Consider the following 25,125-nt stretch of genomic DNA (forward strand, 5'->3'; position numbering starts at 1 on the left):
GTCCGGGCACAGCAGGCAGGTTCACGTTACGCTCCGTTCCTGTCCCGCTCTTCGGCCCCGAGACCTGGGTAACCTTTCGTATGCTCTGCCCGTGCTCGGCGGCAAACATCCGAGAAGGATCAGCTATCAACACGGTGGCAGCAGGGAAATACGGAACCTTCTGGGTGAGAGCAGGGCTGAGTGGAAGGAGCTGCACTCAACCCCTGCCTGTGTGGAGGGCCAGCATTGCCTTAGCAGACTCGCGCACGCTCACGTGCAGCTCTGCTGCGTCTCGGAGGACCCTGAGTGCAGAACTACCTCCTTGGCATGAGCTCCCTGGTGAGCCGGCCCCTCCACACCTCCACAGTTCACCGGGGGAGGCAGCAGCACTGCTTGGTGTGGCACTGCCCTGAGGCAACCCAGAGCTCGCTGTGGGCACCACAGCCCTGTGTCAGACCTGGGTGTGGGGGTCAGAGCCCCCTGGGCAAGCTGCAGGACAGAGGGGTGGCAGGTGGCAGGGACAGGGGCAGAGTGCCCTTGGGCTACACACGGAGAGGAGGCTGCAGGGGATGTCCTGTCTTGGAGCACCAGCCCGCAGGGTGGATATCTGGGTGGTCGGCATCAATCCAGAAGTCATAGCCGTGACTCCAGCCATCAAAGTGCAGCTGTGGAGGGAAGGTCCTTGGAGGTCAGGTGTTCCTCATGGATCCCAGCTCAGCGGGGATGGCCCCCCTCCCCCACTAACCTTCCCTCCCCCACCTCCCCCAGCTCTAGCAGCCTCTCCCCACCACCCCTGGGGCCCATCAGAGGCAAAATTCTGGATCAGTGGAAGATCCAAGGGGCCAACGCCACAATGCCGTAACAATCACCACACTGCCAGGGGCTTCACTCATTAAACTATCAGCATCTCCCGTGTCAATCCATGGATGGGACAAGGATGATTGGGCCCACTTTACAGATGAGAAGGTAAAGGCTCAGAGAGGGGAAATGACTTGTCCAAGCCCACAAAGTCAGGCATGGATAAGGTGAGAATGAGGTCCAAGATCTTTGACCTTGTCTGTGTCACGCCACGCCCTTGACCTCTAACCAGTCTACAGAATCCCTGCCCACCTGGCCTGTCCACTCCCCCAGTGCCAGGGTCCCGGGGCCACCTTTATCCGATGGTCCTCCACATCTTCCACGCTGGCCACGCGAATCAGGGCTGGGTTCCTGCGGTCCACGGCCTCCAGCTTCATGTTGACCAAGAAGCTGTGAGGTGGTCGCTGCAGGAGGGGACAGCTGCCCTCAGGGCCAGCCCAGCTGAGCGGGGAGCACGGGCGCTGTGCCTGGGGAAACTGTGGCCTCCCCAAAAAGCAGAGGCTGAGGCCCCACCCTGCCTGGCTGAGCTCAGCCCTGGGGCCCAGGAGCACAGACTCACCACCTTGAAGGCCCAGGCAGGCACAGCGGAGGTCCCAGTTTCCTCCAGGTATTTCTCCCAGCAGAAGCTGTCAGGGTCTGGGTAATCTGGAGGAGAGGGTGCGAGCAAGGTGTAGCCTCCCAGGTGCACGGGGGAGAGCTCTGTCCCCAGGCAGGAGCAGGAAGGGGTCCTTGGAGCAGAATCTCCACCCCCACCCCCAACACACACACACACAGCTGCAGCTGCTTGTACCAGCTCCCAGGGCGGACGGGTCCTAGTGCTAGCCAAGCACAGCCTCGCCCCAACACTCCCAGGGCATCTGGGGACCCTGGCTGCCATCAGCTGTGGCCCTGGTCCTCCAGCTCCAGCCTCCCTTGCACCTGCATGGTGCCAGAGCCAGTGGGATGCTCCTGGGAGGAAGGACACACTTCCTTGCTTTGGGCTCCCTGCTCCCTTGAGGTGCTCCTCTGACTTGCTCGCCTAAACATGAACAGAGCCAGGGTGTGCAGAATCCCCCTAAAACCCAAGGGCTCTCGACTCCCAGACCAAGAGGCTGAGACCCCAGAATATAAACAGCCAACTAACGAGGCGCTGGGAAGGGGCCGGGGGTGGGGAGGTGGGGCCGGGCTGGGCACTCGCTCAGGCTCCAGGGTCACCTTGTGGAGGGGTGAGGGGTTTTCCTTGCTTCTGGCACCAGCCCACTGGGTGGATGTAGGGGCTGCTGGGATCACACCTGCAACCAAAGAATACGTCACTGTCGCAAGAGAAGCTCCAAGGCCCTGCGCCTGCCGTCTTCTGACAGCCTGGTCCTAGGGCCCACCCTCATCCCACCTGCTACTGCCAGGGAGACAGACAGCTGATGACAAAGACACGGTCACATTAACTAAAAACTCAGAGCCACCATTCCGTCCGAGGGAAGAACGAAACACAGGGGTTTGCTCATCTTAGCCAGGACATTTTGAGATGAAACATTGAACACTGAGTTGTGTTTCTGATGCTGCAGCCCAGATCCACAGTCAAGTCTCTCCCACCCTGCACCAGGTCTGAATGCCAGGCCTGCACTGAGCGGGGCCAGCTGGTCCCTGAGATGTGTACAGAATCACCCCTGCCATCCCCTCAGCCCTCAGGCAAGTCTGGGCCCTCCCACTACCAGTAGTCGTAAGTATCGTCCCAGTTGTCAAAGTGCACCAGGAAGCGACTGTCCACCACGTCGGTCACGCTGGCCACGCAGACGAGAGACGGGTTCATGCGGTCCACAGCCTCCAGCTTCATGCCCACCTGGAAGCCCAGGGGTGGGGGACTCTAGGGGCAAGAACAGGGGCTGCACGGCCAGGGCCAGGCTGGCCAGTGCTAGCCCAGAGTCCACTGCAAATGAAGAAGCAGGTGCTCTAGGAGGCCTTCCCGGGAGACGGGCAGGGGGAAGGAGGGAGAAACAGGCTGGATCAGGGGGTCCCTCTAGGGCAGAATCGTAACCTAAGCTCTGAGCCACTCAGGAATGTCTGGCTTCCAAGGTGTTCTCAGGGGTGGCTGGAATTGTAGCAGAAGGAAAGTGATTGGCGGGAGGCTGTGCGTTCACCCAGAGCCTGGCAGGCTGAGTTCAGGTCTCCCCGACCTGGCACAGCCTGGTCTGGCACGGCCTGGGGCGGTGGGGCGGTAGGTGGAAGGGAAGGCGGTGCTGACGTGTGTGGTAGGGAGCAGAGGGGGGACCAGTGTTAAGTGGGCATCTGCCAGGTCCCAGGCACGAGCTTCAAAAGCCAACCCCTCCCTTCCTCTTTACAACAATCTGTGCGACCTGCATTTTCTTCCAGGACAGAGTGCCAGCCAGCAGCAGGACTAAGGTATGTACACAGTGTGACTGCGATGTCTGCATGCCCTGTCACAACAGCAGGTGGGGCGCCCAGTCACCTTGGAACCTGCAAGGACGGTCTCTGGGGCTGGAGTAGGGTGGGGGAGTAACAGTCCCTACGGTGGAGTCCATGGCCCAAGGCGCCTGGACCTGTGATGTGGTGAGGCTTTGCATGGAGGCTCCCTGTATCTCCAGACCTGTCACTGGGATTACGTGTTGACCGCTGCATAGAGCTGGCTGACAGATGCTCTGAACAGAGGAGAGGCCGGGAGGCGAGCTGCCGGGAATGAACAGGAGAGCTTCCACGTGGCGCAACAGGAAGGAAAGGGCAGCTGCTGGGGTAGAGGCAAACCGAAGCAAGACACCTGAGCAGCAGGGAGTCTGCGCCCAGGCTGAGGGAGGCAGGCCAGGGGTCCCGAGGGTGGGGGTCGGGGTGTGTGTGTGTGTGTTGGGAAAAGGTGTCCCACAAAGGTTCATGTGCTGGAAGCTTGGCCCCCAGTGTGGTGATGTTGAGAGGCGGCGGACGCAGAGGGAGATGGGGCTTAGTGGGAGCTACTGAGGTCACTGGGGGCCTCACCCTTGGGAGAGGGTCACGTAGTTCTCGCAGGACCCCGTTAGTCCCTTGAGAGCAAGTTGCTCTAAAGGAGTGAGCCTGGCCCGGAGTCCCTGCGTGATGGTGCTTCCACCCTCCTGACGCCACATCTGCCATGAGACCCTCTCTAGGGGCTCAGCAGGTGGAGCCGCCCAGCTGGGACTACCCAGCCTCGGGTATTTATTGACAGCACAAGATACGTACTAAGACAGGAAGAAGGAAAGGAATTGGGGGTCTGGGGGACACAGTGAGCTTCTCCGCTCTGGCCCTCCCCTGTGGCAGCAGAGACCAGGACAGGCTGAGAGCACCAGAGGCTGAGCCCTCTTCTGTCCAGACGGCTCCCCGGGCCAGCTGCGGGGCTCTGGCTGCAGGGGATGTCCGCTCTTGCTTAGGGGCACTCACGTGGCTCTGGCTCACAAACAGGTGCTTGGGGGCAGCCTGAGCTCTGGTGCTGCGCAGGTACTGGCTCCAGCTGAACTCCTCCTCCTTGTAACCTAGGCCCCTCGGGGGGGACGAACAGAGCGCTGTGCAGAGGCTGGGCCGCAGTGAAGGCATGCCACGTGGAAGCAGCAGAACTGGGGAGGCCTGGAGACCCCACGACCCTCAAGAACCTGCCCAGGGACCCCTTGTGGAAGCAGGACAGGACCTGGGTTAGCAGAAGCCCCAGGGCTTCTGGTGAACTTGGCCCTGGGGCAGAGTCATGGGATGCGATGAAGAGAGGCTGGCTTTGGAAGGAGGGGGAGAAGGGCGGGGTGGGAGGACCCCCTGGCTCACCAGGACCGACCTAGTCAGACTTACCTTTGGGAGGCTGCAGTTTGTGCCCGGTCTTCTCAAACCAGCCAGCAGGGTGAATGTCAGGGGAGTTGGCATTGACCCAGAAATCATGGCACTCGGAATACCCATCAAAGTGCAGACGCAGGCGGTAGCCACACACCTGGCCCCGCAAGGGGAATCACAGTGGCTACAGTGCCCGCGGATGGCCCACTCCCTCTCCCTCCCCTTCCATCACTCCCAGGTTTCCCCCATCCTGACCTCTGCCCTGCACTGTCCCTCCCCACAGTGAGGACACTGATGGACATACCAGCCCCAAGGCCTGGGTGCAAGACAAGTAGACCCTAGGACACCCACAGGGCTGAGGGCTGCTCTCCACGTGCCCTGCTTTGGCCTTCTGGGCTAACAGTGATTCCTTGGCCCGCAGCCCCAGCTCACTTGCTGCTTCTGCCTGCAACCCCCTCCTCACCTGCAACCCATCTTGCAGGACCCAGCAAAGGAGGCCCTTCCTCCATGCTCCCCCACCCCCCTAGCTGAACTCAGCGCTCTTTCCCTGCCCCTCCCTGCACCCCTGGGGCGTGCCACTGACACTTCCACCTGGCTGACTCCCTACACAACTGTGGGCTTCCAGAGGACAGGGACCTTGCTGGCTCACGCCAACCTCTCCAGCCCTCGGCTCTCTAAGCTCCCAGCATTTGGTGGCATCACCGTCCCATGACACTTCTGTTTGTTGTTGTTATTTAAAGAAACTTTTTGTGCGTTCCTACCAAATCCCCTGCTAGACTGTGCTTTCCAAGACAAGCTGGGGCCGTGTCTGCCTCCATCCCCCAGGGGGCTCCATCACGCCACACGGACAGACATCATCAGAAGGGAGAGTCCGGATCCCAGCTCACCTCGGCCACGGTGAGGATGAAGTACATGGACGGGTGCTGGGGGTCAATGCCTTCCAGCTTCATGCCCAGTTTGAAGCCGTTCTTGTTAGGAGGGACTGCCTGGGACTGCCAATGCACACAATGGAGGGGACCCAGCTTCCACGCAGCCTTATCCTTGCCTAGTGGGCTTGGGGTGAAGGAGCTGCCTTTAGGCCCCACCTGCCTGGTACTTCCAAAAGGGCAAATGTTTGGGGATCTTTACTGCAGGGATCGAGAGGGTAGAGAAGCTCCCAGGTCCTTCAAAAAACGGGGGCTGAATCGGGGCTGGACTAAAGGCTCCTTCTTGCCCAAGTCAAGGAAAGGTCAGCGCTGGATTGAGTGGGAGGCACCAGCGTTCAGAACCCGGCAGGCCCAGTGACGGCTGAGCCCAGGTCCCACCCCCCGGGTCTTCCCTCCCTGGAAGCCCCTTTGGGGGACCTTTTCTACCTAGGGCTCTTACTTAGTTCTCCTTCCATTCTGCCAGTTCACTGAGGACTGACGGACAGAAAACACCAGAAGGCGCGAGTCTGGTGGGAGTCCCTGGACTGGGAAGATATGGCTGCTCAGGTGGAAACTGCACAACTCACGTCTTGGAAGAGGCTGGCGGGGGCAGTAACAGCCTTCTGCTCCTCCAGGTAGGACTCCCAGGACCAGCCTTCCTTCTCGCCTGATGCTGTAGGGAACAGACAGATGGGCCGGCTCCTAATGCACCGCTCGCCTCAGTTTTCCCTGACCGAAGTCTGCCTTAACATCTCCGATACACCGTGTCTGAACTCACATGTACCCTTGGGTCCCACCAGCCAAGACGGCAAGCCGCAGTCTCAGGTGAGGTGGCCCCCCGCCCCGCCCCCAAGGCCACGGTCAGCAGAGGTTCTTTGGGTTATACAGCAACCAACGAAGGCCGCAAGGTCTCTGCTGTGGAGGGACGCTGAGCCGGACGTGTTATGCAGGAGGAGTCCCTAGCTGGGGAACTTAATCTCAGTGCCACCTAAGCTCACAAGGAACACAGAGGAAGAGGAGGGGAAGTACAGTCAAAGAAGAATCAGAGGAGGCTGGACACGCAGAAATGAGAGACTCGAGTCTTCTGCCCTCAAACTCATAGTGCTGGCCTGGAGTTTCCATCCTTCCTGGGTCTTTGCCAAGTCTGTCTGTCCTGGGTTCCAGCTCTGCCTTCCCTGGCTCTCTTGGCCACCATCCTGCAAAGCCCTGGCGTCCTCTATGCCCAAGCAAGATGCCTTTTCCCTTAGTTGGTGCCTAAGTGGTTAGAAGTTATTTGCCTTGCAGCCTACTATACCCCTCAGTCACTGGAGCAAGGCTTGGACACTCAACTATCTATCTGGCCCAATTAGGCCAGAGCCAGGACTCTGATCATCAGCTAATTGATGGGACCATCAAGCCCTCAGAGCCCTGGGCCAGCCCAGCAAGCTAGGGTACCTGGTGTGCCTCTTTGCTATTCCTCGTCCTGTGTGGAACTTGGACTGCTCCACAGAACACATCGCTGAGTTGGTTCCCTCCAGTTCTCCACTCAGTCTTAAGAGCAAGCAGTTTTCTTGCCACTGGGATTCCCCATCCCCATGTAGAATACTGCTTACTTTCCCAGAACCGTCACTGTGATGACACCGCCCTCCCTGGATGACATCCTTCCTTCTGCCTTCCTCTTCCCAAACTGAAACGTAAGCCACGAGGCTGACCACTTGCCCCGGATCTCATCTCAGGCACCTCTGCAGCTCCCGGGAACTTAAATTCTGAGTTCGCTTCCCTTTAGCCATACTGGGACATGGCCAAGCTCTAACACCCCCATTCCAGAGCAGACGCCTCTGACCAGCACCCTCTCTGCTGTGTCTCTTACCCCCCACCCCACACACACACCTCCCAACACGGCCACATTCCTCCCTGGGCCTGCACTGTCTTGACAGTCTCGCTGGTCACTGCCCACAGCCAGTGCACCTTCTTCAGGTCACTGCGTTCTACCCACTCTGTGCCACGTCTGCTGCTGGAAACTGAGTGTCCAGAGCTGCTCTGGAGACCTCCACGCCACACACCTGATTTCCCTTAGTCCTCCCGATGCCTGCTGCTAGGCAGAGTTCACAACCCCTTCACCGGCTTCACCGATGAGCAGAGCCGAAACCCACTGGAAAGAGGCCTGACCACCAAGCCCGATGCCTTTCCTGACCAAGCCTCCAGGCTCCTCCCTGCATCCCTTTTCTGTGGGGGAACAATGGGCTGAGCCTCGAGGGGCTGAGCCTAGTCCCAAAGCTTCCATGTATAGCCGTGTAACTTGTGCACGGTGCATAGATTGCCCGGCCAAGGGCGTGAACGGGGACTGAAATCCACTGGGGCTGCTTGCCAGGCCACACAGCTGAGTCTACTTTGAAGCAGGTTGCCTCTCTCCAATCAGTCTGCTAAGAAGAGGCACCTTTCTCTACTTTGTCCAAAGGCCCCGTGGAGGCCAGCGGCCACAGTGATCTTCCTTGATGTCCAGAAAGGCTCCTTTTCTTTTTTTTTATTTATGTTATTTATTTTTTTTAAGATTATTTATTTATTTGACAGGCAGAGTTACAGACAGTGAGAGGGAGAGACAGAGAGAAAGGTCTTCCTTCCGTTGGTTCACCCCCCAAATGGTCGCTATGGCCGGAGCTATGCCGATCCAAAGCCAGGAGCCAGGCGCCTCCTACTGGTCTCCCATGCGGGTGCAGGGCCCAAGCACCCAGGCTATCCTCCACTGCCCTCCCGGGCCACAGTAGAGAGCTGGACTGGAAGAGGAGCAGCTGGGACTAGAACCCGGTGCCCATATGGGATTCTGGCACCTCAGGCGGAGGATTAGCCAAGTGAGCCATGGCGCCGGCCCCTGAGAAAGGCTCCTTTTCTTGTTCCTGCTTCCCTAGACCACAGGCCTTTGGCCAGCACTTGCTTTGGTAAGCGCTCCCTGTCCAGAACCTGTAACTTCTCTGCCCGAGCTTGGGGACCCACCACGCACCCATCCTGTGACACAGGCCAGACACTTGGGAGCCACTCTCTGCGCCTCTTGGTACTCCCCAGGGTCCTTCAGTCCTGCTGACTCCGACTCCCGGCTCTTTCTCGAATCTGCTCCCTCTCTCTCCACCCATGTTCGCCATCCTTTTTGCGTTCAAACTAGTCCAAGAGCCTCTGCATTCATCTCTCTGCTTAAAATTTATTCTACTGCCAGAACATCTCTAAAACTTTTTTTTTTTTTTTTAAGTTCCACAAGGGTTTCTCATTTTCCCCAAAAGACAAAAATCCAAACAGCTTTCCACAGCACAGAGACTTCAGTGAACTGGCCACTCTATCACTCTGCCACTGGGCCTTTGCACAGGCCAACCCCCCCTGCATCACAGGTCCTTTCTACTTTGTGCCAGCCTCCCACCGTTCCATCATCCTTCAAGATCCAGTCATAAATCCAGCTCCTCACACGGGTCCTTACACAAAATAGACGATCACCAAGTGTTTGTTAAATGATGGGCAGATGGGTGGCTGGGTGGATTGATGCAAGGAAGGAGTATCATCCGATCTACTCCAGAGTACTCCTCGACTCCATAAGGCAGAGTTTGTTCTGTGACGGTCCCTCAAACACAACACTTATTACGCTGCTATGTAACTACCTCTTTACAAAACTGATCTTTGCAACTAGACTCTGAGCTCTTTAAGTGCCAGGGCCCCTATCACCCATGTGGGAGACCAGGATAGAGTTTCTGGCTCCTGGTTTTAGCCTGGCCCAGATCTGGCTGCTGGGGTCTTTTGGGGGAATGAACCAGCAGAAGGAAGATCCTCCTCTCTTCCTATCTGTCTGATGCTCTGCCTTTCAAATAAGTAAAATTTATGAAAAACATATTATTTGAATTTTTTAAAGATTTATTTATTTATTTGAAAGTCAGAGTTACGCAGAGAGAGAGAGAGAGAGAGAGAAGGAGACAGAGAGAGAGAGGTCTTCCATCCAATGGTTCACTCCCCAATTGGCCTCAATGGCCGGAGTTACGCCAATCTGAAGCCAGGAGCCAGGAGCTTCTTCTGGGTCTCCCACGTGGGTGCAGGGGCCTAAGGACTTGGGCCATCTTCTACTGCCTTCCCAAGTCATAGCAGAGAGCTGGATCGGAAGTGGAGCAGCCAGGACTTGAACCGGCGCCCATATGGGATGCCAGTGCTTTAGGCCAGGGTGTTAATGCGCTGAGCCACAGCGCTGGCCCCTATTATTTGAATTTTTTAAAAAATCATGAACACCACAAGCTGTTTCCCCTGCAAAATGAACAACGCACAGAATTTTTCATGTAAACAGATTTTAAGGACCTCAGCAAAAAAGTGTTGCTGCAAGTGGCATACTGATCGATGTCTTGTACTGAATTACACACTCATATTTTCTACTTGTTCCCCAACTCCATATGGCACTCCTTGTATTTCAATATAGAATCCACTTCTTATACCTAATTTTAAAATGAGCAAAAACCTGAAAGATATTTCTCCAAAGGAAATATATAAATAGCCAATAAGCACACAAAAATGTTCAACATCATTAGCCATCAGGGAAGTGCAAAGCCAGCCCACAATGAGATAACTCTTCACAGGCACTTGCATGACTACTGTGAGAAGACAGACAATAAAAAGCCACGGTGAGGATGTGCATAAGCTGACGTCCCCACAGCCCGCTGACTTGAACATGAAACAGAGCAGCCACTTTGGAAAATGGTCTGGAAGTTCCTCAAAAGGTTAAGCATAGTGCTCCATGTACTCCAGAAAAATGAAAACATATACACAAAAACTGGTACACAAACGTTCATACTAGCGTTATTTATTATAGCCCCTATGTAAAAGCAACCTATACATCCCCCAATGAGGTGTGGTAGATCCATAAAATGCAACAGTAGTTGGCAACAAAAAGAAGTGCTGACAGAGGCTAAAACATGTGTAAACTTCAAAAACACTGTGCGAAGCGGACATGGCCAGTCCCAAAGGGCCACACGTATGATTCCCTTTATACAAAACGTCAGAAATAGAGAAATTCCTATCTAGATAGAAGCAGATTGGTGGGGCCCTAGGGCTGGAGAGTGTAAGGGGTGGAGAGACAGTAACTGGTCGGTTTCTCTTAGGGGGGATGAAAATGCTCTAAACTGATGGTGATGATGGTTACACAACTGTGAATGTATTGAAACACCACTGGGTTGTATGCTTCAAATGGATAAATTGTATGGAATGTAAATTACATCTTGATAAAGCTATTAAAAACCTATACTTTATAAGAATATATGGATAGGGGCTAGCGCCATGGCTCAGTAGATTAATCCTCTGCCTGCAGCGCTAGCATCCCATATGGGCACTGGTTCGAGTCCTGGCTGCTCCTCTTCTGATCCAGCTGTCTGCTGTGGCCTGGGAAAGCAGTAGAAGATGGCCCAAGTGCTTAGGCCCCTGCACCTACGTGGGAGACCTGGAAGAAGCTCCTGACTCCTGCCTTTGGATCAGCCCAGCTCTGGCTGTTGTGGCCATTTGGGGAGTGAACCATTGGATGGAAGACCTTTCTCTCTGTCTCTCCCTCTCACTGTCTGTAACTCTACCTCTCAAATATATAAAATTTTTTTTAAAAAAGTATGTATAAAGTACTATCCACTTAAAAATTGATAAATTGGATATCATCAAAATGAAAACTTCCTGGTCCTCAAAAGAAACAGTTTAGGAAAAAAGAGGACACCAAAAGAAAATCTTTATATAGGTGTGTTGTTTATCTAACAAAGGACTTGCCTCTAGGATATGTAAAGAATTAATAGTTAGAAGATAAATAACTCAACTATGTTGGCCTAAAAGAACTATAAGTAAATGGAACTGGATGCTATGAATCTAAAAAGGCTAAGACAAGTTGAAGCTGAAGAACGGCACTAGGGATGCTGGAGCCGAATGTGGGCAGAATGTGAGAGGACTTGAGACCAGCACTGTTAACATGATCAGAACAGCTGTTAGTGACTAAATAAGCGAAGGCTTCTCCAAAGTGCATCAGAGGATGATCACTGCTGAAAAGCTAAGGAGGCACCTGTGTGGGGAGAAGGCCCAGTGAACAGAGTCACATGACTCTAACTCTAACCACTGGAGCAGGCCCCTGGGCCTCGTCATGCAAGGGCTGTGAACATGAATTCCCTAGCTGGCCGTCCAACCACCATAAAGAGTAAGGATAAGGGGCAGCACTGTGGTGTAGTGGGTAAAACCATCGCCTGCAGTGCCAGCATCCCATGTGGGCACCGGTTCAAGTTCTGGCTGCTCTACTTCTGATCTAGCTCACTGCTAATGTGCCTGGGAAAGCAGCAGAGGATGGCCCAAGTGTTTGGGCTCCTGAACCCACGTGGGAGACCTGGAAGAAGCTCCTGGCTTCAGATCAACCCAGCTCCAGCCATTATGGCCATTTGGGGAGTGAACCAGTGGATGGAAGATTTCTCTCTCTCTCTCTGCCTCTCTGTAGCTCTGCCTTTCAAATAAATAAATAAATCTTTTTAAAAAGGAATATAGATAAGACATATTCTGTACATGCATAAGAAACTCCAGCAATCCCACCATCCCCACCCATCCTCATCCATACCCCCAGAATCTTCTATCAGAAGACCCAGGTAGTAAGTGGAAAATATTTTAGTCATAAGTGAAAACTTTTGTCTACTAGTAAGAGTTTCTTTCCATGGGGAGGTGGGAAAAGGCATGGGGTTGGGGGCAAGAATGTCCAGAAAGTAATATCACATTAATGTTCACAGTGCACTAGTGCGTTAGTATGAATCGGAAACAACTTTTTACTAGTCAGCGAGACCCAGCTAGAAGAATCTTGATTTATGAAACTATCTTCCTAAGTTAGATTGAACAGTTAAGCCAACAGTAGCCAGACACTGTCTTCTCCTTATGAATGTCTTTTTAAAAAGAATTGTTACTTTTTTTATTTTCATTTCATTTGAAAGGAAGAGAGACAGAGATCTTCCACCCACTAGTTCACGCTACAAATGCCTGCAACAGCCAGGGCTGGGCCAGGCCAAAACCAGAAGCTTGGAACTCAAAACAGGTCTCCCAGCATCTGCTGGGAGCCACCCCTCACTGCCTCCCTCCCAGTGGTGTAGATGGATGCGTACGGCCATCTACATCTCCCAGCAGGAAGATGAATCAGAAGTGGAGGAGCCAGGACTCAAACCACCCACTCTGGGATGCAGGTGTCTCCGGGTCAGCGCTGTGGCAATGCAGGCTAAGCTGCCACCTGCAATGCCACCAGCACCCATATAGGATGCTGGTTCAAGACCCAGCTGTTCCACTTCCCATCCAGCTCCCTGCTAACACACCTGCGAAAGCAGCAGAAGATGGCCCAAGTGCTTAGGCCTCTACACCCACGTGGGAGACCTGGAAGAAACTCTGGGCTCCTGACTTTGGCTTGGCCCAGCCCCAGGCTGTTATGGCCATCTGGAGAGAACCAGCAAATGGAAGATCTCTCTCTGTCTCTCTCTCTCAACATGTCTCTCTCTGTCTGTGTATGTGTGTGTGCATGTCTCCTTTTCTCTCTGTAACTCTGCATTTCAAGAAAAAAAAAAGATGCAGGTGTCTTAAACAGCATCTCAACTACTGCCAGATGCTCCCCCCACCCTCCATGTTTAGGTCTAAAGAGGCCATAAACCAAAGAGAGGCGAGCCTTTGGCTTCTGACTTCTACCTGGCCCAGCCTCAGGTCATTTGGGGAGTAAAGCAGTAGATCGATCTCTCTCTCTCTCTCTCTCTCTCTCTCTCTCTCTTTCTGCCTCTCCCTCTCTCTGTGACTCTGTCTTTCAAATAAGTAATCTTTAAAAAAAATACCAAATACATAATGTAACCTTCAAGAACATATGCACATATGCCAACGCACAAGCTTGGACTGCTCCGAGCTTGTCCCTCAGTGTCTCTCCTTAACCCACACGAACCCATGCTCCTGCAACACAACCCAGCCTCCCAAGCTGTACACGCACAGGCCGCTGCAGGCTGGCTGCTGCTCCACTCCTCACTCTCGGGGGTGCTGGCCGTGGGCCGTTCCTCTGGCTCCTTCCCTTCTTCTCGCTTCTCCTGTGGAAGGAAAGTCTGGTCCCAGCTTCCTGTCCTTGTGGGTCGGAGTGAAGCCCAGCCGTGACCCTGGCACTTGTATGCTCTCCGGCCACACAGTGTCCTGCCCCCGGGGACACAGCTCTGCAGACAAAGCCCTGCCACTTGACCCGCGGGCTCACGCATCCTAGATACACAGGCTGACAACACTCCCCTGGGGAGAGAGGTGCTTAGCACTAACACCCTCCCAGGCTCTGCAGTGGACCTCTGTGCTCCTGCTGGCCTAGGGAGGGTTCCCCCGCCCCAGCCTGCACATCTACCTTGGGAGCTCATTCACCTGAACACGCCTTAACCCTGACACCTGACTACGACAGGCGGTGGGAAAGTCAGGGGAGCGATTTACTGGTTTCCCTCCAGCCAAGTTCAGGACCTGACTCATGGTGGGAGCCCAAAATACCAGCGGCAGGTGTCTTCTCTGACCCAGGCCCGTGATGCGGTTTGAGGGAGGGGGCAGTGAGAATTGAGGCCCGAGGCCCATCTCCCCTTCCCTGCCCACTGTCCCCTCCTACCACGGCCTCTGGTTCTGACTCCTCCTCGGACGGGCTCTGGTATTCCCTGCGCTTCCTTTTCTTCACGGATTTGAGGAGCTCGGCCCCGGCGCAGCTTGAAGAGTGCTCCACTATGACTGACCTGGGGTGGTGGATGGGGCAGGGGGAGGGCAGTCTGGGAGACAGAAGTACCCTCCCCACCGCGCGCCCGCGCGCGCCACCCAGGCCCCTAACAGGAACAGGATTGGGGGCGCCGAAGACAGAACAGGTATGGCTGCAGCCCCTTACCGCTCCTGGAACAGCGGAGGGCAGCCGTCGTTGGAGGAACCAGGATCTGGACCGGCGCTGTGCTGAGGCCCACAGGCCCGGCACGGACAGGCGCTACCATCCTCGGGAGGGTCCTGAGCGGGATCTTCTGGAGGGCCCTGGGGGAGGGTCTCTGTGGGGGCCAATTGGGTCTCAGGCCTCCTCACCCCTTCTCGGGCCCCCTCAGGTTCCGCCTGGCCCTCCCCCTTCCCCCAGCACTGGACAGCATCCCCCAGCGGCCTCCACCTCTGGACCAATCCCTGGGGACACCTGTGGCCACGCCCCCGGCCCAAGTGCCTGGGGAGCTCGGGCCCCGCCCCACCCACACAGCGCCCCAACGCAGGGCCTGGGGAGCAGGGCTCCTACCGGGCTGTGGGGTGCCCAAGTCGCCACCCCCGGCCGGGAGCCCGCCATCTTCGTATTCGGCCACGCCTTCTCGCCGCGGCTCGGGGCTCGGTGGCTGCTCCACTCCCACCATGTTCAAGGGCGCATACTCGCTTATCCGGAACTGGAGCGCGGGAGGGTCTGAGGATGGCAACTCCTGTACCAGCCCTCGACCCTCCTCAGAACAGCATGGCCGCCCCCTCACCGCCGCATGCCAGCTCAGGCTCCGGCCGGGCCTCAAGCCTCAGGTGCCTCTCCAGGCCACGCCCCAGAACCCCTCCCTCAAAGCCACACCCCCAAGCCCCTGCAAGGCCGGTGCCAGGGTGCCTCACTGGAAGCCACGCCCCCACCACTAGGGCCTCCAAGTGTTTCCACCCAAGCCAAGCCCTCAATCGAAGCCCCACCCCCAGGGTCCAACATCTCAGCCAGCCTCCCCCGCCCCTCGTCTGCCTCAAGTCCCGCCCCTGACCCCCAGAGCCCTTCCCCATAGCTGCGGGTCGTGTGACCTGACCAATCCCCACTGACCCGCAAGCTGCTCCCGGGGGGCGGGGCCGCGGCCTCTGTCCACTCCAGGAGCCGCACTGTGGTAGCGCTAGAGCTGGCCGCTGGCCCAGCGGTTAGTTGGGGCAGAACGGTGGCCGTGACAGGTTCGCTGCCGGACACCCGCTCTGGGGCACCCACATGGATTGGCTCCTGGGAAAAGCAGGACACATCCAGGGCACTGCTGGGCAGGCCAAGCGTGGCCGAACTGGCTGAGGACAGATACACAGACAGACACACCACAGGTAAGTCTGGCGGCCGCCTAGTCCAGCCACGTTTGAATAAGTAGGTAAGGAAAGTAGCATAGGACAACGACAAGGAGTGTCGTCCTCGTCACTTCTCTGCCTTTCGGCTGAGGTCACATAAGGTGTGTCATCCTCTCCCAGTATCCTCACCTGCTTAGCAGGTAGGGGGTTGCCCCTCCCTCCCAGGCCCCTGGCTTGACCCACCTGGAATGATGAAGGCGGTTGTGGGCAGGTGAGGACCGGAGCCTGGGCTGTCTCTGGCCACCAGATGCACGCTGACCTCCCCTGCGGAAGGCCCCTTCAGTGTCCTCAGCATCTCCATCTCAGCAGAGCCCTCCATCTTCACAGGCCTACAAGCCGAGCAATCCCCAGAAGGGGAGGGGCTTCCTTGAGAGGAGCTGGCCAGCCTCCGGCCAGCAATCTGCAAAGGCCTCAGCGTGGAGGGCAGGCGGGCATCTTAGGAGACCAGCAGTAGGTCTGGCTCCTGGCTCCAGCCCGGTCAGTGTGGGGGCTCTAGCCAGACCCTGCACCTGCCCTGGTCTCTGTACAGTCAAGCATGGTGGCAGGTGTATAAATTGTGGCCTACAGAACTGACTCCAAGGAATGCGACACAGGCAGAGGTTCTGTCAAGCCAGTATCCTCACGACATAGCCCAGGCCAAGGCCAAGGCCGAGCCCACTTCTTTCCTCCACTCTTTCTCCCTCTGGGGATCGGGACACTCAAGGACCAGGCTCTGCTTCACCCAAGCAGGGCCCATTTTCCTTCAAAGACCCTGGCAGGCGGGATTTGTGCAGACTGCCATCTTTGGTGCCGCTGTCTTCCACTGCCACCAACCCTAAGTGTGGTGTGGGCACTCAAACATTTGTTGAAAAAAAAATGCATGCATATGAAGAGCAGAGAGGCAGTGTATGAAACCCAGTCTGACGTGATTTTGCTTTAATAAAACAAAGGCAGTGGACGCATTTCATGAAGAGTTGATTACACAGGTCAATATATCGAGGAAAAACCCCAAGGACGTAACACATATACTTAATACCCACCATTTACTCGTTTCCTGCCTGGTAGACGTCTGTGATGATGGAAATGTCCTCCATCCACACCATACAACACAGTAGCTGCCAGCTACATGTGACTTTTGAGCACTCAAAATGTAGCTAGCGTGATTGAGGTGCTGAGTGTATTTAACTTTAGTTAAACCTGCAACAGTGGCCGTGACTAATGTATTGGACGGCACAACTTTGCACGTATTCTAACTGGAATTGCTTGTTAACCCATCTCCCTGCTTTAAAAAGGTAAACCAGTCCCCATCATTACCCTATCTAAAATTCTCCAGTGGCTGCCTATTGTCCTTAGAATAAAATCCAAGTGCTAGGCCGGCGCCGCGGCTCACTAGGCTAATCCTCCGCCTTGCAGCGCTGGCACACCGGGTTCTAGTCCCGGTTGGGGCGCCGGATTCTGTCCCGGTTGCCCCTCTTCCAGACCAGCTCTCTGCTGTGGCCCGGGAGTGCAGTGGAGGATGGCCCAAGTCCTTGGGCCCTGCACCCCATGGGAGACCAGGAGAAGCACGTGGCTCCTGCCATCGGATCAGCGCGGTGCGCTGGCTGCAGCACGCCAGCCACGGCAGCCATTGGAGGGTAAACCAACGGCAAAGGAAGACCTTTCTGTCTCTCTCTCTCTCACTGTCCACTCTGCCTGTCCAAAAAAAAAAAAAAAATCCAAGTGCTTTATCCTACAGAACAACTCATCTCCTTCACTTCATCCTCCACCACTCTTTTCCCGTTCTCTGCACCTAACAGAAAGATCTCCTTCCACTGCTTGACCAGCGTTCCCACCTCCAAGACTATGCCTTTGCCCTTCCCCAAGCTCTCCACCTGGCTGGCTCAGCCCATCCTCCAGGCCTCGCCTCCGTGGTCACCTCCTGGGAAGAGGTCTTTCCTTGCCACGTCATCTCAAGCAGCATTCCCCCCCCCCCCACTGTCTATCTCATCACTGTAGATTTCTTTTTTTTTTTTTAAGATTTTATTTATTTATTTGAGAGGTAGAGTTAAAGACAGTGAGAGGAAGAGACAGAGAGAAAGGTCTTCCGTCTGCTGGTTCACTCCCCAGATGGCCGCAATGGCTGGAGCTGCGCCAATCTGAAGCAAGGAGCTTCCTCCTGGTCTCCCACATGGGTGCAGGGGTCCAAGCACTTGGGCCATCTACTACTGCTATCCCAGGCCATAGCGGAGAGCTGGATGGGAAGAAGAGCAGCTGGGACTAGAACCGGTGCCCATAAGGGATGCCGGCACTGCAGGTGGAGGATTAACCTACTGTGCCATGGCGCCGGCCCCTTACCACTATAGATTTCTTTCACATTCTTCATTATCATCAATAACAACCTCCATTTCTGTGTCTTACTAGTCATCCCACATAACTGCAATGACTCTTGCTCACTGCTCTACTCCCAGCACTTAGAATAGTACCCATGCACAGTAGGTGCTCACTAAATATTTGTGCTGGCTGTCAGTTGTTTGAATTTGTCAGAGTGATCAATATTTGGTTGCTTTTAAGTTTTGGCAGTACGTGACAATGGCTTCTGGCACACAGGGTAAAGAATACAGCCCCATGGGGCTGGCGCTGTGGTACAACGGGTTTAAGCCATGGCCTGTAGCACCAGCATCCCTTATGGGTGCCAGTTTGAGTCCTGGCTGCTCCACCTCCAATCCAGCTCCCAGGTAACATGCCTGGGAAAGCAGCAGAGGATGGCCTGGGTCCTGGGGCCCCAGCACCCATGCAGGAGGGAAGATCTCTCGCTCTCGTCCTCACTCTCTCCCCCTCACTCTCTGTAACTCCGCTTTTCAAATACAATCTTCTACAAATGCTTAAAGAGAACACGGGCTGGGCTGAGTTTGAGCATCAGCTCCCCGTCTTAATACCCGTGACTCCAAACAAGTAGCTCACCCTCTCCATGCTGCAGTGCCCTCAAATGCAAACTGCAGGTAGAAGTGATCTCTATATCAAAGTCTTTGGGGAGGTCGGGGCATGGAAAAGATGTATGGAGTATGTATGGAGTCTGATACCAACAGGCTCCCAACAAATACCAACCAACTCCCTGTTTACAGAAATGCCAAGGAGCTTGGAATGTGCAGGCTGCTTGCTTGCAAAGCCAGCTAGAACAGGCGCTGTCTCTCCTGCCCTCCCTCTTTCTTGCTGTTCTTGAGTAGATACTTATTTTCTAGCTTTTCCTCTCTAAAACACAGAGTGAATCCTCTATATTATAGATGAATAAAATAATAGAGGTATATAGTGCTGGTGTTATCAGATAGGCAAAGACTACAAATAGAGGGGCCAGTGTTGTGGCCCAGAGGGTTAAGCTGCCACTTGGCAATGCTGGCATCCCAGTTGTGCTACTTCAGATCCAGCTCCCTGCTAACAGGAAAGCAGCAGATGATGGCCCAAGTCCTTGGACCCCTGCCACTCATGTGGAAGATCCTGATAGAATTCCAGGCTTCTGGCTTCAGCCTGACCCAGCCCCGGCTTGCAGTGGCCATTCGAGGAATGAACAAGTAGATGGAAGATCTCCCTCCCTCCCTCTTTCTTCCTGTCTCTCTCTCGCTCTGTTTCCTTTTCTCTCTCTAAAAAAATAAATAAATAAATAAAAATAAAGACAATTATAAAATACAGAATTTCCTGAATTTCAATTATTTTGCTTTGTACCACTGAAGTATTTATACCATTTAAAATTCTTTCTCTTTCTCTCTCTAAGATTTGTTCATTTTAAAGGCAGAATTATGGAGAGAGAGAGAGAGAGAGAGAGAGAGAGAGAGAGATATCTTCCATCTGCTGGTTAACTCCCCAAATGGCACCAACAGCTGGAGCTGGGCTGGTGGGAAGCCAGGAGCCAGGAGCATCTTCTGGGTCTCCCAAGTGGCTGGCAGGCGCCCAAGGACTTGGGCCATCCTCCACTGCTTTCCCAGGGGCATTAGCAGGGAGCTGGATGGGAAACAGAGCACCCAGACTCGAACTGGTGCCAGTGCCCTTATGGGATACCGACATTGCAGGTTGCGGCTTTCCCTGCTATGCCACAGAAATGCCAAGGAGTTCAGAACTGACCCCCATTTAAAATTCTCTTCAGTAAAATTAACTATCTTATCCCAAATCTTGGCCATCATTAAGAACGAACACGTTCTTAAGAAAGAATTCCACACGGATTCCAATCCTTGTGCGGTTTGGGATCCACGGAGGAGGGGGCACCCTTCTATTCACATTCGCTATCCCTTTATCAGCAGACCCTGGAGGAGGCCAGCAAGGCTCTGGGGACACGGCGGCAAACAAGCCCGGGAGGCCCCGCGAAGCTTCTACTGCAAAGGAAAACACGGAGACGGTCGCAACTGGAATCGCAGACTTGACATCCACCAGGAGTCGAGCGGGAGCCCGGGTGCGCACCAGGAGGTGCGGTCTGGGAAGAGGATGCAGCGAACGCGGGCGGGAGGAGCGGCTGCCGGCCCTCAGCGGTCACTCCTGGGTTCGGCCCTCGCCCCTACCAGGGCTCGCTTCTGGAAGCCGCCACCCAATGACTAGTGCACGCGGGGCTCAAAGCCCCCACCCTCGGTGCCAAGCTCCAGAGCTCGGCCTGGGGGCCACATCAGGGGTTAACTTCCTGGCTGCCCAAGCCCGCTGTCCTCACTTGCGCACAGGTGTCCCTCCCAAAGCGCAGACTCAGACCTCCCTCGCAGACTGCTTCCAGGGAACCCGAGCAAGGCCATCGTGACACCGCATGCCTGGGGCGGCGCGCACCACAGATGTGCAAACGCTGAGCTACCGAGTCCACCCCTGGCCCTTCCAGGCCTTGCATACAACAGACGCCCAATAAATGCCCCCGCTCCAGATGACGGAGGTGCGGAGACAGCGCCCACACAGGTACCCCGCACCCAACCCACAGAGCCCGCAAACTTGGGGCCTCGGCCCCGCCCCTCGCCGCAGGTGCGGGGGACGTGGGGTCCAGGACCCGGACCCGCTCACTGCCGCCTGCGACTCCCACGGCCCGCGGCGGGCGCGGCGGCCCCCGACCCCGCAGCTCTGCAGAGCGGTTACTTTTTAAATGCCAAAATGGCGGAATTCTTTTTATTCTTTCCCCTTATGGCAAAAACAAAACCCCGTTTTCCACTCTCAAAATTGAAAATTCACCCTCAGGAAGAGAAAGTTTGCCAAATGACCCATTTCCTAAGGAAACCAAAACCCCACCCGCTACACCCTCTCTTCCATTAATCAAAAACTCTTAATTGATGGCATTTCTCCAAAAGCCTAGCCTCCCGCCGCCCACCCCTCGCGACCGCGGCCCGCAGCAGCGCCGCCGGTTGGGCCGGCCCTCGGGCCCCGCACCCGCCGGGCAGCTCCGCTCCGCTCCTGGCCCGCCTCCCTCTCGGCTGCTCCCGAGCCCGCGCCCCCAGCTGCAGGCGCCGGGACTGCGGGCCCCAGCGCTCTCCGTGCAAGACAGGCGGGCGGCGCGGCGTCCCGGCCGCGGGTCCGAGTCCACGCGCCCGCGGGATCTTACCTGCAGGGCCAGCCTGCGGCCGCCCAGCGCCGATCTGCGGTCCGAGCCGGGCGCGGCGCGCGCCTGCGCGCACAGTGGGGCGGGCCCGGCTCCCTGCAGGGCGCAGGGCGCGGGGCGCACACCCGGCGGCGGGCAGGTCTGCCCCGCCAGGGCCCGGGGATTCTGTGGCGCCGGCGCCCTCCCGCTGTCCTCCCCAGTCCTGGCTGTTCAAGCGTGATGCCCCCTCCTGCTGCGTCCGGTCTGCGGCTCCGGCGAGGCGGGTCGAGTCTCCCAGTCCCCCACTGCCTACATCACAGCCAGCCGCGAGCCGGGACGACCGAGCCCAGCTCGAAGCGAGAGCTTGATGTGCCCCGGAGCGGAGCGGTGGCTGCGCCCCCCGGTTGACTACTCTGTCTGGCACCCCCTACCCAGGACGAGGAGCGCCTTGGAGCTTCGGAAACTGTCCCCAGGAGGGGTGAAGGGCGTGTACGACCAGAGGAAAGGATGGCGAGGGGTCTGGTCCCAGCCCCGTATGGCCTAAAGGGCAGCATCAGCTGTGCCTGCGCTTAGGCGACCCCACCGCTGTTGGCTGATGTTGGATGCCGGGAAACACCGCTTTCTCCTGGTCCCCCAGGCCGGCCTCCGCGAAGACTCACCTTCTTCGTGGCACCTGGTTGTTTCCAGTAACAGTTCCCATCGTGGTGTCACCTTGAGCAACCACTGCTGTCTGCACTGACTCCAAATCTCCTCCGCACGGGTTCTTGCAACACAAAATACCCGTCTCTTTCACGCCCATCACAGCTGTACCTGCAAATGGATTTGAGTTGCTCAGGAGGTTAAGACTGCAAGCTCCAAAAAGGAAAGAAATGAATTAGGGTTTTTTTTTTTTTTTTAAGATTTATTTTATTTATTTGAAAGTCAGAGTTACAGAGAGAGGTAGAGGGAGAGAGAGAGAGAGAGAGAGAGAGAGAGAGAGAGAGAGAGAGAGTCTGTATTCCATTCTACTGGTTCATTCTCCAAATGACCCCAATGGTTAGAGCTGAGCTGATCCGAAGCCAGGAGCCAGGAGCTTCTTCTGGGTCTCCCACGTGGGTGCAGGGGCCGAAGGAGTTGGGCCATCTTCTACTGCTATCCCAGGCCATAGCAGAGGGCTGGATCAGAAGTGGAGCAGCTGGGACTCAAACCGGCGCCTATATGAGATGCCAGCATTGCAGCCATGGGCTTTAACATGCTGCACCACAGCGCCGGCCCCAGTGTTGTTGTTTTAATTTTATTTGAGACAGCTCCTTTCCTCTCGTGCACTCCCCCAAATGTCTGCAGGACCAGCAAAATGCAGAGCTGGAAACTCAATCCAGTTTTCCCTGGATGGCAGGAACCCGGTTCCTTGACCCATCACCCCTGCCTCCCAGGGTCTGCCTTGGCAGGAAGCTGGAGTCTGGAGCCTGGCACCAAACCGAGGTACTCTCAGTGAGAGTCTCATGTGAGAGTCCCAAGCCGTAGGCGAGATGCCCCCTTCCACGTCAGCTTTCATACCCCTTTTCCTCACAGAATGGGTGCTCAGCAAATGTGGGTTGATGGATTAAATGGGTTACTGCATGCATATAAATACAAGGCAACTCTTCAACCTTTTTTTCCCCATTTTTATTAGGAATGCAGAGAGGGAGCGAGACAGAGGTAGATCTTCCATCTGCTGGTTCACTCCTCAAATGCCCACAGCAGCCACAGCTGGACCAGGCCACAGCCAGGAGCCTGGAACTCAATCCAGGTTCCCCATCTGGGTGGCAGGTCCTGGAATCCTCACCTGCTGCCTCCCACGGTGAGCCTTAGCAGGAAGCCGGATCAGAAGGCGTGGAGCCAGGACTCAAAGCAGGCACTGTGGTGTGGAATGAAGGTCTCCGGCTTTGCCAAACGCCTGCCCAAAAGGCCAACTATTGGTATAGCTTGGAACCCCAGCCCTGTCTCCCACACCAATGACTAAATTCATCCAAGTCTATGTGGCTTGAGGTTGTGGCCACCAGTCAGCCCTCCAGGCTCCTGACTCCCAGTTCCCACTGGAAAGTGTTCTTAATTAATTGTGGGTAAATCCCACCAATTGCCCTGACCGTTAGGTTTACGTTTATGCTGGATGTAACTATTCTGGTTGACACACCAGTGCATTACGTGTGTTCTGCCATGTCCATATTTAATCCCATCTCGTATTATTGGGCACAGAGTTGAATCAGTGAGCATGCTGGTTGCCATAACAATGGCACAGCAATACACGCACCGCCAGCCGCTCAGCGTTCTCTCATGTCCACCCAGACTCCGCCTGATCTAGAATCCACAAGGCTTATTTTCGGCATTCAAGAAGATGAAAAGAAAGTGGCGAACCTACTCAACCACATGGCTTTTCAATAACAAGTGCATCTTTGAGTGACTCAGACAAATGGAATTTGAGTGAGGAGGACTCAGGAACAAATAAGGAACACAGATTTGAGGTGGGTTTCATAACTGAAGGTGTTCACACAAGTGAGCCAGGTGCCAACGCCACCCAAATACTATTCATGGCCAAAAAAATAACCTTGGCGAGTTTTGGCTCACACACACATGTGCTGATTAGTATTTCACTGAATGCTTTGATTTGTGTGCTGTAACAAAACACGCCAGAGTGAGTAATTTGTCATGAACAGAAGTTTCTGTTCTCAGAGTTCTGGAGGCCAGGAAGTGCATGATCAGGAGGCCACCATCTGGTGAGGATCTTCTTGCAGGGATGGAGAGGGGAGGAGAGAGAGCTCGAATTTGCCCTGTAATAAGAAGCCCAATTGGAGAGGCCGGCGTTGTGGTATAGCAGGTAAAGCTGCTGCCCACAGTGCCGACATCCCATATGGGTGCCGGTTCGAGTCTCGGCTGCTCCACTTCTGATCCAGCTCTCTGCCTGGGAAAGCAGTAGAAGATGGCCCAAGTCCTTGTTCCCCTGCACTTGCATGGGAGACCTGGAAGAAGCTCCTGGCTCCTGGCTCCTCGCTCCTGGCTCCTGGGTTCGGATCAGCGCAGCTCTGGCCACTGCAGCCATCTGGGGGCATGAGCCAACAGATGGAAGACCTCTCTCTTTCTCTCTGTGTGTAACTCTGATTTTCAATTAAATAAATAAATCTTACAAAAAAAAAAAAAAAAAAGAAGCCCACTTGGGGCTGACATTGTAGCAGCTGAGATGCCAGCATCCCATTCAGAGCCCTGGTTTGAGTCATGGTTGTCCTCTGTCTGATACAGCTCCCTACTAACACTAATGCACCTGGGAGGGCAGTGGAGGATGGTCCAAGTGCCTGGGTCCCTGCCACCCAGGTGGGAGACAGACTTCAGCCTAGCCCAGCCCCTGCTCTTGTGACCATTCAGTGAACCAATGATGGAAGATCTCTCTCTCTTTCTCTTTCTGTTTCTTTCTCTCTCTCCATCTGTCACTCTGCCTATCAAAAAAAAAAAAAAAAAAAAAGAAAAGAAAGAAAGAAAGAAAGAAAGAAAAAGAAAGGAAAAAGAAAAAGAAAGAAACCTGCCTCTATTACATCACAATAGATGCAGATAAATCATTTTAAAAAATAAAGTTATGGAGGGAAAAAAAGCTCAGAGAAGTAGGAATAGGAGAGACTTCCCTAACCTGATAAAGGACATATATGAAAAACCTACAGTTCATGTCATGTTCCATGGTAAAGTACTGCATGCTATCTTCCTAAGATCATGAATAAGGCAAGGCACCTAACGTTATGCTGGAGGTTCGTCTAGAGAGTACAGAAAGGCAAGAAAATGAAGTAAAAGCCATCTGTATTGGAGAAGTAAAACTGATGTCGATTTGTTCACAGACAGCATAGTTCCATGGAATCTACAAAGTGAACAGAACTGATAAGCACATTTATCAAAGGTGTATGACACGCGATCAATACAGCAAAATAAATCATATTTCTACATATTTGTAACAAATAATCAGATATTGAAAGTTTTTTTTTTGACAGGCAGAGTTAGACAGTGATAAAGAGAGACAGAGAGAAAGGTCTTCCTTCTGTTGGTTCACCCTGCAAATGGCCACTACAGCCG

The 25,125-nt window shown here is 54.8% G+C and overlaps 1 protein-coding gene across 3 annotated transcripts in view; it reads right to left on the reverse strand.

Moving 5' to 3' along the window:
- L3MBTL1 (L3MBTL histone methyl-lysine binding protein 1) overlaps nt 1-24,213 on the reverse strand; it is a 38,852-nt gene extending 14,639 nt beyond the window's left edge. For all 3 annotated transcript variants that reach the window (XR_011379883.1, XM_070051824.1, XM_070051823.1), the window contains exons 1-16: nt 21,717-24,213; nt 15,753-15,898; nt 15,289-15,515; nt 14,746-14,887; nt 14,362-14,512; nt 14,095-14,215; nt 13,456-13,549; nt 6,083-6,168; nt 5,478-5,582; nt 4,612-4,747; nt 4,216-4,307; nt 2,526-2,677; nt 2,032-2,108; nt 1,397-1,482; nt 1,131-1,241; nt 530-644 (exon numbers count right to left, since the gene is read on the reverse strand). Coding sequence is in view for 2 of the 3 variants with exons in the window: in XM_070051824.1 (XP_069907925.1) it covers nt 530-644; nt 1,131-1,241; nt 1,397-1,482; nt 2,032-2,108; nt 2,526-2,677; nt 4,216-4,307; nt 4,612-4,747; nt 5,478-5,582; nt 6,083-6,168; nt 13,456-13,549; nt 14,095-14,215; nt 14,362-14,512; nt 14,746-14,887; nt 15,289-15,515; nt 15,753-15,898; nt 21,717-21,856 (1,981 nt within the window). In the remaining variant the exon portion in view is untranslated. The remainder of the gene's footprint in view (nt 1-529; nt 645-1,130; nt 1,242-1,396; nt 1,483-2,031; nt 2,109-2,525; nt 2,678-4,215; nt 4,308-4,611; nt 4,748-5,477; nt 5,583-6,082; nt 6,169-13,455; nt 13,550-14,094; nt 14,216-14,361; nt 14,513-14,745; nt 14,888-15,288; nt 15,516-15,752; nt 15,899-21,716) is intronic.
- Nucleotides 24,214-25,125: the final 912 nt, after the last annotated feature.

This window comes from Oryctolagus cuniculus, chromosome 11, assembly GCF_964237555.1.
Source record: "Oryctolagus cuniculus chromosome 11, mOryCun1.1, whole genome shotgun sequence".
Lineage (NCBI taxonomy): Eukaryota > Metazoa > Chordata > Mammalia > Lagomorpha > Leporidae > Oryctolagus > Oryctolagus cuniculus.